At 35.2% G+C, this 16,419-nt stretch overlaps 1 protein-coding gene across 1 annotated transcript; it reads right to left on the bottom strand.

Annotated features, from left to right (window-relative positions):
* Nucleotides 1–281: 281 nt before the first annotated feature.
* LOC124835881 (histone acetyltransferase HAC1-like) lies at nucleotides 282–14,545 on the bottom strand. The gene is made up of 17 exons (XM_047310906.2): nucleotides 14,379–14,545; nucleotides 13,689–13,957; nucleotides 12,867–12,981; nucleotides 12,401–12,698; nucleotides 11,834–12,319; nucleotides 9,842–11,616; nucleotides 8,235–8,531; nucleotides 7,874–8,152; nucleotides 5,602–5,730; nucleotides 5,318–5,518; nucleotides 5,070–5,212; nucleotides 4,639–4,951; nucleotides 4,298–4,437; nucleotides 2,903–2,981; nucleotides 2,165–2,557; nucleotides 989–1,206; nucleotides 282–900 (listed from the first exon to the last, which is right to left on the bottom strand). The coding sequence occupies exons 2-17, from the start codon at nucleotides 13,883–13,885 to the stop codon at nucleotides 786–788; spliced, it is 5,178 nt and encodes a 1,725-aa protein (XP_047166862.1). The 5' UTR covers nucleotides 13,886–13,957; nucleotides 14,379–14,545; the 3' UTR covers nucleotides 282–785.
* Nucleotides 14,546–16,419: the final 1,874 nt, after the last annotated feature.

Here is a 16,419-nt window from a genome sequence, read left to right as displayed (position 1 = left end):
ATTTATTTTTAGAACACGTGACAACTAACCTCGATCCCATAACGAAACAAAAATTATACAATTTTAAACAATTGAAAATATATTATAACTGCACTCAGATTGATTCAATAATTTATATTTTACAATATACTTCAGATCGATTGAAGCTTTCACCATGAATGCCCCATTCTTCACATATCATATACATCTCAAAATAGTGATAGCCTTAAAAAATTCACAGAATAGTTTTCATAGCAATAGATCAAACAGAATACTAAAATATAAAATATACGCAAATGAGGTAATCTCATAAAGGAAGCATAATAATGCATATACTAATTATTTACTTTCATCTTTAAATAAGATTCTACAAAATGCATTGAATCTTTAAAACGGTTATAACTAAAAACAACTTGATGCCATCCCCCACCCACAAACATTTGTAAGAAAATTGAGACTATAGTACACCTGCCACCGAAGGATGGCATCTAAACATAAAAAAACAAGTAATTTGACAAAATCAAAGAATTACCAAATTGGCCCACAAAAACAGAAGCACCGCCAAATATCCCGCCAGACCTGGTTAGTCCTTTGTAGAAGAGGACAGAAGCAGTAATTGGCTGAACTCAGATCTTCACCGGGACAAACATGTTGAGATGGCCATGCGCACCTCCAAGGCTACATACATGCACCCTGTGTATTCCATTCACAAACAATGACTGCTATCGGAGCACTGGTGAAACTAAGGTATACCTCTGTCCAGAGCATATCTTCAAAAGTGCCACATATATACAAGTACGAACAGCTCAACCAGCATTGTTAGCAACTTCTGCAGCTCTTTGTCTCATCATTTCCATTACAGCAGCTCTACGCCGTGAATCAGACTGTTGCTGCAACCTCCTTAAATGTTCTTTCAAATCTCTAATTTAACCCAAAAGAACAGAGTTAATTCAAACAAGATCTATAAAAAAGTTAACTAGAGAATAATGAAAATGCCTGATCCACAAACCTGCAACGTGGTACGTGGCATTCAGATTCTTTGCAAGCACGAGCATGAAGTTGAAGCAAATACCACATTTTCTTGCAAAGAACACAACCTCCAGAAGCCCGTGTTTTGCAGTGCATCCCATGGCGGAAAAGCCCCTTCACCTTGCGACAATTAGGATACTGACAATGTGCAGAACGACATTGGGATGCATGAACAAGGAGATCAAGCATTTTTCGTAGCTGTAATAAAGAATTCAGTTATATTAGAAATCCTATGTGTATGCAGAAAGTTTTAAAGTCCCCACCAAGCAAGGTAGTGCAAAAGAAAGTAATAGCCAACAAACGTTTGGAGAAACAAGAGCGGTCCAAAATGCACGGAAAAAGGTAAAAGAACAAATCAATATCCATACTTCTACAAAATATTACACACAAGCAAAACATTACAAGGCAGGGGAACAAAAGCAGGAAAGGTTGAGCTGCAAGATTTATAGTAGTTATAGATTATAGATAATATGGACAGAAGCAAGCAATTGTTGATAAAAAAGATAAAATTATGGTATAATGAAAACAATATAATGACAAAGAACTTTTACAACGTATTTGAATAGCAAAGATGCCGATACATCTTCATGCTTTTTTTATAGACTATAAATAATTAAAAAATTAACTGTTATAGTAACTACACAATACTTAGCTACATAAAGGGAAGAAAACATGGGACTTGACTCTTTATAAAATGCGTGATATATTAGAATTAGCATACCATTTGAACCGTTTACAATATTTTTAAAAATCATCAAACATGAAACTCAACAAAAATCTGAGACAACCTCACTTGGTGGAGACAAGGCTTTTTTCGAATGCTTAAACTCAATTATAACTTGTTTAATTTTTACATGTCCCAGTAGTTAAAATCCTATCCATGCTCAAATTTCAATACCTGTAAACATAAATTTTATTTGGCATACAATATAAAACATCTGAAATATTAATAGCTTTGATGCTATGTAAACAAAGGAATGGATCCTCTCATACAAAGAAATATCATTGTCTATCTTTCAACTCAATTTAATGTGATATCAAGAAAGAGGTAGACATGGGATTTAAACATGACTGTCATCATACAGAAATTTGACATGAGAAGACCATTTTTCATAAGAAAGCCCAGAAGAGCTAAAGACAAAATTGTATACAACACCTGCGACACTCGGTGCTGCCTTGCTTCTTTATTCTGAGCATCACGATCCACCATGGATGGATGATTTGTCAACTTATGAGGATGATCAATACCTCCATCCTTTTGATAACAAGCATTGCATACATCATACTCAGGGCAAACTTCACAGCGCCATCCTTGACCAGTTTCAATGTCAAGATAACATATATTACAAGTTGTCACAAATGCTGGAGCTGTTGGATTGTGAAGATGATAGAGTACCATCATTGATGAATGTTTGGCCCGCCTTAGTGTATCATACTGGTAATGGTTTCCCTGGCAGAGACTCAGAAATGCCTGTCTAGTGTCAAAGAATTCGCTCTCAAGAATATCATCTTTGTCTTTTGTATCAGATGGAACATCAGTAATTTCAACCTGTATAATGATGCGAATATAAAAAATTTCAAAAATCACTTATACTCTGACCTACTGCATGATTGTGTATTTGAATAGCTGATTTTGCTTTCAGAAAAGTAAAAAATAAAAATACTCGAGTGTTTTCACTGAAATGTCCTGTTTGAGAGTATCAAATAACTAAAACCAAACATTCAATATACCAGATTAAATTTAGAACTTCATACTGTGTCTAACCACTTAGTTCCTCAAAGCACATTAAGATGATTAACATTCAGGTCCTAATAAAATCTCACAGCAGAGCAGAGATGTAGTGAACTAGTACAGAAGCACTCAAAATTACATGTTAAAATCAGAGTTACTTACTGGATAAAGAGTATGTTTCTCCCTCTGATTAATAGGATGTCTTTCTCTCTCTTCAAGCTTTTGTTCTACTTCATAACACCTAAGAACAGGCAAGACTGAATGTGTTACTAGAAAAATGATTGGAGCATTAGGAAATGGCTCAGCTAGCAAAAAGATTGAAAGGGAGAAGAGTCATAGAAAGGTATGTTAACAATAAATTTTAATGAGATCATAAGATATGATGTTAAGACGCTAAAAAGTATGGTATTAAGGTAAAGTATGGTATTAAGGTATGTTAACAATAAATTTCCACAGCAGTCTGCTAGTTTTAATTATTTGTCCAACTCTGCATTAAAACTTTTATAGTGCAAGTCTTATAAAGGATGATGGATGGTAGCAAAAACATCAAATGAGTCATTATGGAGGATAGTGTAGAACATATAGGGATGACAAAAAAATCCACGCCCGCGGATATCCGCGGATAAAATCTACGACGGATAGTTGGTACCCGCAGATATTTACTATCCGCGAGTTGCAGGTAGCGGGTTTTTTAATACCCGCTTATACTATCCGTACCCACGGATATCCGCTACCTACAAAAAATAAAAATAAAAATTTAATTTATATTTTATTAAGTTAATTTAATTAAAATTAATATTAATTTATATTTTATAAGGTTAAATATAATTAAAATTAAATTTTAATTTATATTTAATTTAATATATATTATATTTTATATATTTTTTGTAATTTTATTTATGTTTTATCATAATATTTTATAAAAATATATTTTTTTAAATATTTGCGGGTATTCACGGATATCCGCGGGTTTTAAAATATCCGCGGGTATTTTTTAAGCGGATATCCACGCGGGTAGCAGGTGGTTCTTTTTTGTCGGGTCGGGTTGCGGGTAGGCACTATCTGTGCCCGACCTGACCCATTGTCATCCCTAAGAACATAACAATAGGAGGTGCTATGATAATATATATATATATATAGAGAGAGAGAGAGAGTTAAATGCTTACTTCGTCCCCAGGTTAAGAGGTAAATTTATGTTTAGTACCCGGTTTTAAAAATGAAGACATTGGTTCCCCATGTTATGAAAAGTATATAAATAAGATTCACAAAGAAAGAACAAGTTCAACAAATCATCAAAGAAAAAGCTGAACAAGAGAGGGAAAAAGCTGAACAGCAGAAGAGAGAAGAGAAAAAGTACGGCCACATCAACGTGGACTTAACGTCGTTGGGGACCCAATGTCTTCATTTTTAAAACCGAGTACTAAACAGAAATTCACCTCTTAACATGAGGACGAAGTAAGCATTTAAGCCTATTAGTTGAAGATCAGACAATTTTGACACTTATAGCAATTGACACGTAACATGACAACCATGGAGATATGATTGAAGAATACTTACTTATCACAAATCTGATAATTCTTGCACTGGTTGCAGACCCAACGGTTACCAGAAACCATTAAGATACAACAGCTGATACAAGCATGCTGCAAATGAACCATAATGAAATCCTCCTTCATCGGGCAAATGGTTTCACCAAGCTGAAGAATGATTATGAATTTTATAAGAAATTAGCAAACATATGGAACCTAAATAAATATTGAAAGTAGTACGGAATCAATATTATGTTTGAAAATTTAGCTATATAATGTGACATATCTAATGACTTTAAAAAAAAAATGGAAGAGATCTTCTTTCCCGAGTGAAAAAAATAATTAGCATTATGTATAATAGTAAATTACTTTGTGCATGAGGAGCAGGTCCTTTGAAGCATTTCCTGAAAGATCTGACTGACCAGATGCTTTTAAAGCCCTTTTTGTTATAGTCTTTTTAGTTGTTCCCTTTTTATTTTGTTTTCTTCCATCTTCCTCTTGGCGAAGCTGATAAATTAAATCCTCTGCAGCCCCAGGCCAGTAGTCACCATCAAAATATGGGAGTCTTGCAGCAGTGACCTTGGCCCTACATTCACCAGCTGATACGAAGAAATGGTCGTATAAGTTGGTGAGATCAACCACAATATTTTCCTTCGAAGCTTTTCTTAACATCGATAGATACCTGAAGATACATGCTTAGAAATGCCCCAGTTAGAGATGAACAGACCTAATCACATTGTACAAGGAAAATAAACAGATAACTTTTCCTCATTTTGCCTATGCGAAGCTATTGGGCTCACCATTCACGTAGCTTATCAGATTTTGGTGTTTTCTGAATTTCTGGATGGCAGTACAAAATATAATCTTCACCCTTCAATGGAGGACAAGCCCATATGTAGCAGCTTGTAAAACCACGTTTCTTGCAATATTCAAGGTATCCAATCTAAAATCAAATAATTTGTATCAAATATAATTTACAAGATAATAACCTGAAATTAAAATATTTACAGGGAAGGACTTCAAGCAACATTTTAGTGTTCAAATTTACCAGAATTTCATGGTAAACAAAAGTACGAAGAGCCTCTCCTGTCACTGCTTTAACCTCAGGCCTAAAATACTTCACAGAATCCAAATACGAAAGATACACTCGGCGCTGATTTGGAAATTGACATTCAGATCCAAATTCTTGAACGTACATGCCAAATAGGCAAACTTCCACACCTTCTATCTTCTGAAACAACAAAACTACCTGAAATAGAAAGCTAAGGCTATCAATATTCAACATTAGTGATTCAATTATAACCAGATTCATAAAATCAACTTTCTCATCACCTTTGATTTATATGGAAATTCTGTTGGGTAATTCTCTTCCTGAAAAATCTCCAGAAACCGTGGTTTCACTTCTAACTTCTTGTCGACAGATGACACAACTCTTATAACAAGAGCATCAGCTCCTGGAATCTGATAATGACCAAGTAGATAGAAATAAGTCACAGAAAATCAGCACATGCTAGAAAAGGGTGAAATCATTGATAACCACAAAAACATTAAAAAACAAAAAAATAAAACAAACCACAACCAAAACTTTCCACGTAAAAGTGATGAGTCACATTGATCAATCAATAATGTTATATTATGAAAACAAGCCACAGACCTATAAATCCTTGTCAGTGGTTTTGCCCTTTTTTGTTTGGTCCCCCTTTACATCTAGCAATAGAGCTACCCCTCACCCAATTCTCTACTTAGTATGGCAAGATATTTTTTATCTAAGATGCTACCCCAACTTTCTTTATAATGCATCCAATCTTATCTATATCCACTCATCCCACTCAACATTCTCATCTCTGCTACATTTATCTGTTGTTTCTACCAAAACTCAGTTTTATCTAACATCACAAGCATTATAGCCAAGGTAGTCAATACCGAGATCTTACATAGGATGGAAAGAATAAGGAAAACATGTAAATTGCATAATAGTAATATGGTTTACTAAATATGACAATAAAATTACATATAAATTCATATAAGATAAATAAGATATATAACTATCAAATTACTAATAATAATCATGGTTGCATATTGTTAGTGTTGTATTAAGTTGGATATAGATTTTGTTACAGGTGTTTTCCTTTTATCAGCTGTTCTTTACACAGCCCTATTTCTCTTCATTCTCTATAAAAAGAGAATCCTTGTTTTCCTTGGTACGTTTTATCAATACAAAATTACCTATCAGTTTCTCTTTTCCCTTTCTTCTCTCTCCCTCTCTCTCTTAACTCTAGTAGGTATCAAGAGCTTAGTGGTCCATGGATTTAGAAAATAATCCTCCTCCTCTACCTCCACCTGGCAGTGAATCAGTATGCACTGTTTCCTCAGCAATTTGTTCTTGATATCTTAAAGGAACTCTTTTACATGGTCTTTATCTTACTCCCATGACTTCTCCTCTCCTTTTCCCTTACAGGCTTTCTATGAAGCAGACTGTAATTCTTCTTGGGTCAAATTTCATTTCCTGGTGGTCTAAGAAACAAGCAGTTGTGGTTAGATCTAGTACAGATGCAGAGTATTGTAGCCGCTAAAACAACTCCTGAAATTCTACGGATTCAAACTCTTCTTAATGAACTAGGCATATCACATCGTCTACAATCTATTGTGATAATCAAAGTGTAATCACCTTAGCTCATAACCATGTTCTTCATGCTCAAACCAAGCACATGGATATTGATCTTTTCTTTGTTCCTTAAAAAGTTGTCCAAATGTTTACATGATCAACATATCTCTGCACAAGTACAGTGGATTGACATTCATACCAAACCTCTCTCTCCATGTTTTGTGTTTATTAGGGACAAATTCGAAGTGGTTGCTCTTCCTGTTAATCATAACCCACCTTGAGTTTGTGGGGGTGGGGAGTGGCAGTGTTAGTGTTGCATTCAGTTCGATATAGTTTTTGTTATAGGTGTTTTCTTTTTTGTCAGCTGTTCTTTACAGCTCTGTTTTTTCATTCTCTATACAAAGAGAATCCTTGTTTTCCTTTGTACATTTTATCAATACAAAAGTTACCTTTTCAGATTCTATTTTATCTCTCTCTCTCTCTTAACTCTAATATGCATTAAATTTTTTACTTTAGCTTTTCACCATCAATAATACTCAGAGCAGAGCGCTCACCCAACTACCCAGTATTTTACAATTTACATCACCATCTATTTCTCCATCATTATACTTTATAATGGACCCAAGACATTTAAACCGAAGGTATGGATCCAAGACATTTAGAATGGTAGGATTGATACTTCTGCTAAACTTATATTCATATATTCTGTATTACTTCTACTGAAATGAAAGCCTTCTACTTCCGAGGCTTGTCTCCACATCCGAAGTTTCATTGATTGATTTCCTCTTTAAACTCTCCAGGTAGGACTATATAATTTGAATAGAGTATGTGTCTAGCAATGGCTAATGGATAGCACAACAAACAGATCCAAGGGTCAACCCTTCAATTTATACTTCAGTATTAAAATAACAATGAAAGAGCTAAGATATACTAAATGTATTAAGTTATGAAATACAAAATTGAACAAAACATATCTCTGCCAACCACAATATGAATCACCTCATCATAACTTTTTCCTTGAAGCCTTGCCCTTTCTAGTCTTTCTTGCTTTAGCCGTCTAAATAATCGTTGTTCTATGTGATCACTAAGAATAGTTCTTGGTAAATCCTTGGCGCCAAGGACAGCACTTTGGGGTAAGGGCTTACGCTCTCCTCTTTCTACCTCCTGAATATAGCAGTTAGGGCAAGTATATTCAGCTTGTCCACCATCATTTCTTCTACCATTAAATAAGGCACAAATTTGATGTTGCCACGCTTCACATTTATCACATTGAACCCACTGCACACAAAGCAAAGATGGTTAATTCAACAAAAAAAAATGTTAACTGAACAACAAAATGACACAGGCAAACATAACACACCCATTCTTCAGTTTCCTCATCATTCTTCTTCTTTTCCAATCTTGACTTGGCAATGGGAGTCCCATCAACAATTATGTTCTCTGTACGAGCATCATTATAGCATGGAATACAAAAATAATGTCGTGTGTCACCAGTGCCTGTGGTGTAATACATATTATTTCGTTTGATGCGAACCCCACAAGTTGTGCAATAAATAGGTGGTGGTTCAAAGGTAAGCTTCTCTACAGCACACAATTGACACGAATTATCACTCATTGAATGCTCCATTGCTTGATTCTTCTCTGCTTTTGACTTGCTCTGTCACAAGAAAAAGATGTTATGTTAACATGTGGATACTAGAGGTAATAAGAGAACATTGTGAAACATGGCACATGAACAATCAAAAACTAGTAAATATTTATAAAAGGATAAAGAAAATAACAGAACCTAGGATGTTAAAAAGTGAGAACAGAAAAAAGATTAAGTCAGCAGTCACAAATGACCATATATTTGGACTAACGACTTCAGCCAAATTAGATAAGAAAAATATAATGGTTAAACTAGTCTTTATGGTTTATTGTTCACACAATATTAAGAAAATAGCATTTTATGAAGTTAAATAGATAGTATAAATCAAGATTATGGACCACTTGAATTGTAAGAAAACAGATTTCCACAAAAATGACCAGATAAGATGGATAAAAGATTCAAGTAATGGAACAGATGATAGGCATCTCATACACATCAAAAGATTCAATTAATGGAATATATGATAGATGTCTCATGCACAAAAATCAGTAGACCAGAAAAAGGACTATTTATCAGACAGACGGAATTAAGTATGCAAAATAGGTTAATAAGGAATCTAAGTTCTCGCTTAAGCATAGTTCAAATTATGTCCAGCTGACATTTGGTTTGGAATCCACCGATGCAGCCCATGGTAATGCCATAGTGGGCATCCCTTCAATTATTGCTTATATGGTAGTTCCATATCGCTGCCATTTAACAACATTACTAAGTCACAAGGCTTGGGTCAGATAAAATAGGACATATTGTTGGATAAATATGCTTCCTACATTGATTTTGATAGCTCCCGCCTTTGTATATAATTTTATCAGTCACTTCATGTTTCATTACATGCCTCCTTTCAAGGAATCCCATTGGAAGTTGACAAGAAAAGGAATTCTAACTATACCGTTTTCTGTACTCATTCTAATAAGTTTTCCATGTATAATTCTTAAAATAAGAAAGCTCTGGTGTTGTAATGCCAAAAATAGATTATCGTTGTCTCATTTGATTTTAGAGTGTTTACATGGCAACTAAAGTTTCTTTAAACTAGTGAGCTCCGCAGTTATTTCTGCTTTTTAAGTAAACAACTCAATTAAACCTGAAGTCAATGAAGAATTACATGTCTGTTAAAATACTTACATGAAGTCCAGATCATATTTCAACCAACAAATAGGAAGTCAGTGACAGAAACAATAGATAGGAAAACCATTATCACCAAGAAACATATTAAATAGGTTTAAAGTAAATGGGAACAGGTTTCCAGTACACTAGTACAGATAAAGTAATATTATTTAAATAATGAATTAAATTGCCCATGCCACAAGAATACAAAGACTTACCTGACCAACCCATTGCCTTAAGCCAGTGATATGCTCCCTCACTTGCTCCGGAGTAAATAACTCAGTTAATGAGACTCCCTTTATTTTTGGCTTACCAGACTTGGTTCCAGTTGGAATTTCAGATGTCTGGACAACATTTTCTTGCAGGTCTTGTCCAGTTTCTTTCTCAGTTTTTATATTTTCAGGGCTTGCTAAATTAGCAGGTTCTTCATATTTGACAAGTTCAGCACTAGGCGTTTTATCATCAGCATTATTGTTATCCATTTGCATCTCACTAAGCTTTTCATGTATCACATTTGCAGGAGCTTCGGCCTTAACTTCTGGAAACTCAGGTTTAATTGAGATAGACTTCTCAGCATTTGGATAGGGCAGCGGTTGAGACAGAGCATCCCTAGAAACAAGAGATTCACAATTTCCAATAAAAGATGAAGCAGAATGGTCATTTTCAGGATAAATGGCCTGGGTGCAATGCTCAATCTTTATACGTTTTATAGATGGATGGAGGTCCTCAGAAGTTTCAACAACTAATAGAGGCTTTGAGATCAATCTTGGTGATGTGCCTGCAATACTGTAAGGCCTACAGGATCCATTCACTGCAGTTGGCAAGCTTGATTCAGGTTCTGGCCGAATCTGAGGCTTCAATTGAAAAGCACGTCGACACTTTCTCACAAAAACACAAACAGGACAACCTGGATCCTTGCAGTTTACAAAATGATTAAGTAACTCCTTTGTATGATGGCAACGAGGATATGGACAATGGCGCAGCTTGCATCCATCCATGTGCTTGCATAGCATCTGTGCAGCAGAACAAAACTTCTCTTTACATCGTCCTTCAGGGGCAGAACATCGCTTAGCATGAAGTAGAAATAAAAGCCACCTCTGTTGATTCCTGTGTGCCTTATTTGTAGCAATTCCAGATTCCAGCTGCTCAGCCAAGCCTCTAGAAAGAACATTTCTAACTATAATAGATCCATCTGATGATAAACTATTGCATTGAGCTTCATCTTGTCCAGATATTCTTTGATGAAAATCCACGTGGAGATGTTGATCATGTGAAATACTGTCAGGATCTTGTGACTGAGGCCAATGGTTTAGAATCACAGATTTGGATTGCACCCCGACGCTAAAGTTATTTTGAGACTCTGCAGCCAATTGATGTTGGTGCAACATTTGTTGTGAATTTTGAGGTGTTGATGATGATAAATCATGGTGACCAGATGGAAATGGAAGATGTTGAGCAACCCTAGAGCAATCTTCAGATGAGTTCTGCTGGAACGGACTCTGCATCTCAGATATATGAAACGGTTCAGAGACACGAGAGTTGAGCACTTCTTTGCGGTGTTCAATTCCAGGCTCAGGTTTCACTCGATTTTCTAGATTGGGAGAAAGCTGAGACTGACTGAAAGTGTCACTGTTGACCACATGCTGATTTTGCATAGATTGAAATTGCTGCTGCGCATACTGATCTGGCTGTTGCAATTGTTGAGACCTTTGCTGATATTGCTGTTGAGAATGCAGAAAGCCATCTCTTGAAGTCAATGAAGACTGAAAATTCAACTTTTCTAACTGGTTAACTTGTTGAGACTTTATATGAGCAGCCTGCTGCATACCATGCAAGTTCGAGTGACCACTTAACAATGTGCTAGTTTTAGGCATAGATGGTATTTTAACAGAACTAGTGTTCTGATTGTTCATCATGGGCCCAGAGGATGTCGCAGATGTATAACAGTTTCCAGAAGGAAAACTGTCAACATTGTTTAATCCATATCCATCACCTGATAATAATATCGTTATTCTTTCTGAAACATGTCAATTTTGAAATAAAAAATACAGAACATGCAATATGTATACAGACACATGGATGTGTTTACTCAAAAAAAGCAACACAGTCCTAAAACATTATGAAGCTTATTACAGGTTCTGGGTTGAAGGTTAAGGTCCTAGGGTCATTCCATGATAAAAGAAAATCAAAAGGAGTGAGAAAAATATTACCTTGCACAACCGGTTTCTGACTTTGATCAAAGTGCTGGTGCAAGTGTTTAGGGGAATTGGCATAAGTGGAGGCATAGCTGTCAGAAGAAGTGCCAGGTTCGTTTGCAACCTGTATATTGTTTCCAATCAAGCCTGATCCACTATTTATAGCACCATTTGAGTTTGTAAATGGCTTCTGTAATAAACCAGATCTCATTCCAATACCCATTTGACTGTTGAGATTCTGCAATGCATGACTATTTTGGCCACCAACAATCTGCTTCTGCTGCTGAAGTTGTGACAATGGTACCATGGTAGAATCTACACTGGAAAATGCACCTCCATTAGTATTAGAATCTATGTTCATGTGTGAGTGACTGCTGCTGACTGAGAATCCAGGAGTGGGAATCATCTGGCTAGCCATTCTCTGCACCCCCATTGATGAAATGTTCGACCCTGAGGCAACAGAAAAGCTGGTAGAAGACTGCTGATAACCATTAGACAAACCTGCAATACATAGACTCTACAATGAAGGACAAGAAAATAAAAGTGTAAGGATTGGTGAAGAATGACAATACCCAATATTACCATCAAATCTATTTAAGGTACTGCCAAGCATGCCACCAGCTGGTAACATGTTTACACTATTGAAAGATGTTGATGCTATGCTATTACACCCGCTGGCATAAATCATCGAGGCATCCACAGAAGATGCAACCATCATGCTTGAATTTGGAGCATGTGACATACCAGGGGTTGGTATCATTGTACTGATTGGAGAAGAGTTAACAAGTTGCGGATAGTGTTGGTTTTTATTATTCATAGATGCTCGTAGGAGGAAATTTGATAATCGACTCTCCAAAGTATCCAAGTTCATGTAATCCTCCTAAAAGATATGTCCAAACCGTTGTCAACACAAATAATATTCAAATTAAGGAAGAAGTTTAAAGGCTCCCTGTTATTTCCAGAATCAGAAATCTCTAGTGTTTACAATTAAGATCCTTCCAAATATTGGGAACCGAAAAAGAAAAATAACTAGAAGACCAGAAGTAACCTTAGATCGAGCAGCTTTTAACATGCCCTCCTCCAAGCGCTTTGCAAGATCCTTAAGCTTCTTTCTCTGTACATCTGTAACTGGCTGCTGTTGTTTTCGCAACAACGTACCAAATCTGGAAGGTAAAAACAAAAAATATCTACTGATGAGAATAAATAAAAAAGTATAGTAGTTTATCTTTTTGCATACATGATTATTATTATTATTATTATTATTATTATTATTATCATTAATTAAGTCAAAACATCAAAGGAGGGGAAATTGGAACATAATAGAGACAGCAAGGCAGTAATCTAATTAACTTAATGGCATATGCACTGCAGGGATCCCACAGCAACTACTTTTTAGAATAATCTAGCCATTAAACCATAAATTATGAAGAAGCATCAGACAGTGTGACTCAATGTTGTCAGGCAAGTAGAAAATGCTGTTTCACACACTGCAGACGCTTAAATTCTCAAGAAAATTATGAAAATGTTAAATTAAATTATTTTAGTTAAGCTTAAATATTCAACTAGACAATACAACAGAGCCACAAAGCATTTCCGGCACATAAAAGAAAATCAATCATAATGATCGAGAATCAAATATATTAGTTTCCTTTCACTTCTGTTTTCAGAAAATTGCAACTATCAATTTTCTTTATGAACCTATCAATAAATTGGCTTGTTCTGTGGAGTTTATGCTATCATCTTGGTAGTCAATCTTACAAAAAATTCATCTGTACCTCTTATATATAGACAAAATTCCCAAGAAGAATCAACGAAGTCAGGTTACCCACTAAAAGTGTTCAATTGAACAGATGAAAAAAAAAATACTTACATCTCCTCTTGAATAATAGTGCGAGCTCTAGGAAATTCAGAATCCATATTAATTGTTGACCGGGGAACACCCCCTAAAGGTGGCATCTGATGAGCGAGTGCATTCCCATTCAGCTGGGTCAGTCCAGACAACTGAGACCCTGGTTGATTAGGTACCTGTCCTGACATCTCCCCCGGAATATGTGCTTGCAGTTTCATCTTTAGTTTTCACATATCTTAAATATCTTACAGGACTCCTCCATCAGCTAGCTCGTCATCCCAAACAGAACCCTGTAATCAGGGTACAAACCAAACACGTCGATGATTTTAACAAAAGTAACAACCACTTCAATGTAAATTAACGGATAAAAACTTAATTAGTGGCATGACGAAAATGAAATATGAAGATGCCTATATTATAAAGAGCAGGAAAAAGAAATAGATGTTCAATGCAAGCAACCTTTATTAATTTTCCTAAATTCTATCAACCAATAAAAGGGGTTTACAAAATCACGATACATGGATTCCCTTGTGCTTGAAATTGATAACTGGAAGATTAAATTTAAATTATACAAATTCAATCAAACATTACTACTGCAAGAAACCCTAAGTACCAATTCGAATCAATAAATATATGTTAAGGAACACGGAAACCCTAATAGATTGATGGGTTATGCAACGCACTTAAAACGGTGAACCATCGAGTACATACCAAGCACGAATTCGGTCTCGCAATATGGAATTGGAAAGGAACCCCAAATTATCTACGACCACGCCAACGGCGATTCACGATGATTTTGCCGTAGAGAAAGAGAAAGGTCGGTGACACCCTCTCCAATCAAAGGCACGTGCGGAATTTGCCACGAATGAACTATAATAACAGAAACGAGAAGAATCGATAAATAAATAAATAAATCATAATTCATAAAGATAAATAGAAGAAACTATACGAGCCGGAATGGACAAATATATTGGTTTACCATAACTAAAATGAGTTTTGTGAGTGATATTACTCTGACGGTCTATAACCATAATACTACATGCTTATGATTACTTTACAATAATAATATTTTAAAATTTAAAAATAATATTCTATTTGATAAAATAATCTATAAAAAAAAAAATATATATATATATATATATATATTTATTTTTATTTCCAATTTTATCCTATGGTTACTGTTTTAGTTTTATTTTTATATTAAATTTTAAAAATATCTAAATATCATATTTTAAAACAAATTTGTTTGAATTATTCTTTTAAAATAAAATGATTTTTTAAAACTAAATTCTTTTATTCATTTAAATATATGGTCAAAACTTAGATATAATATATAATTGTGTGATATAATTAAATCGTTATTTTGTGAAGATATAAAATTATCACATCATAAAATAACAAATTTAGTTTCATAAAAAATATCCTTCTATGAGAGGAGACTCTCGTAAACGTCTCCTCTCAAAAATTGAAGACGCTTAACAAGGAGTTCGCCACATAGAACGCGGAGTTACTTTAGCAGAAGAAGTAATCGACCAAATGAAAAGAAGCTTTGGTAGCCTAGTTGAAGGAGACTTAGGAGGAAATCTTCAACAAGCATCAGGCAAGCTTCGATAAGGCCTTTTCCTAAGTGGCCTTCTTGTACGACATCCCTCTAGCCAAAGGTAAGTTTGATATCTTCAAGGATGTATACCGGGGACAACTGAGGAACCTTTGGGACATTCTTGAAGAGGACGAACGTGTCTCTCCCATTATTGAAGTTATAGATGACCCACCAACGTGCAGCGAGGATGGGGAACATTGGGGAAGGAGGGAATAATAGACTTGCCAAGGGAGAGAGCCGTGTGTGTTCTCATTAAGAGCTGGGATTGTTCTCAAGGTGTTAAGAGAGTTGTGATTGTTCTTTGTGTGGTTAGAGTGTGAGGGTGTTCACCTCTTGTTTGCTATAGTGATTTTAAGTGGGTGAGAAGTACATTGAGAGGGGATATCTCTATATTCTTATAACTTTACCATTATAGTGAAATCCCTTCAACTCAGGTTGTTAAAGGAAGACTTGATGTAGGCTTGGCCGAACCAGTATAAATTGCTTGAGTAAATCTTTCTTTATCCTTTCTCTTTTACTGTTGATTCATCATTTGTTGTTTTATTGATTTCAAGAAAACCAAAGATTTTGCAAACCCTTTGAAAAGATCAATTTTTTAAAAATTGGCACCAAAGTTAGGAATTAAAAAATTACTCGAATTTTAATCGATTACCTTTTTTGTTTAATCGGTTAAAACGTTCCTGATGGTACCCTTTTTGGAAAATTAGGATGAAGATTTCATTGGAATCAGTGGACAAGGGTGTATGGGATGCTATTATCAATGGTCCTTTTGAACCAATTAAAATAGAGAATGGCAAGACAAAGGTCAAGGACTTTTTTGAGTGGACTACAAATGAGAATAAGAGAGCTCACTGCGATGTAAGAGCCAAGAACATTATCTCCTCGACACTCACTATTGATGAATTCTATAGGATCTCTATGTGTTCAACAACAAAAGAAACTTGGGATGATCTATAAGTCACACATGAAGGAACGAATGAGGTTAAGAAAGCAAGAAAGAACTCTCTCATCCAAGAATATGAGATCTTTAGAATGAAGATTGGTGAGATTATCTACGACGTACAAAAGACGTTCACTCACATAGTTAACCACCTTCTTGCCTTGGGAAAGACTTTTAACAAAGAAGAAATCAATATCAAGATCTTAAAGAGT

This window comes from Vigna umbellata, chromosome 11 (assembly GCF_029865625.1).
Source record: "Vigna umbellata cultivar VRB3 chromosome 11, Vumbellata_1.0, whole genome shotgun sequence".
NCBI lineage: Eukaryota > Viridiplantae > Streptophyta > Magnoliopsida > Fabales > Fabaceae > Vigna > Vigna umbellata.
This window is presented reverse-complemented; position numbering and strand designations above follow the sequence as displayed.

Bases quoted from the DNA above. Each gene is read 5' to 3' on its own strand.
- LOC124835881 (XM_047310906.2), bottom strand. From the start codon at position 13,885: ATGAAACTGCAAGCACATATTCCGGGGGAGATGTCAGGACAGGTACCT. The intron at 12,982-13,688 runs GTAAGTATTTTT...TTTACCTTCCAG, and splicing joins ACTATTATTCAAGAGGAGAT to ATTTGGTACGTTGTTGCGAA. The intron at 12,320-12,400 runs GTAATATTGGGT...TATGTATTGCAG, and splicing joins TACCTTAAATAGATTTGATG to GTTTGTCTAATGGTTATCAG.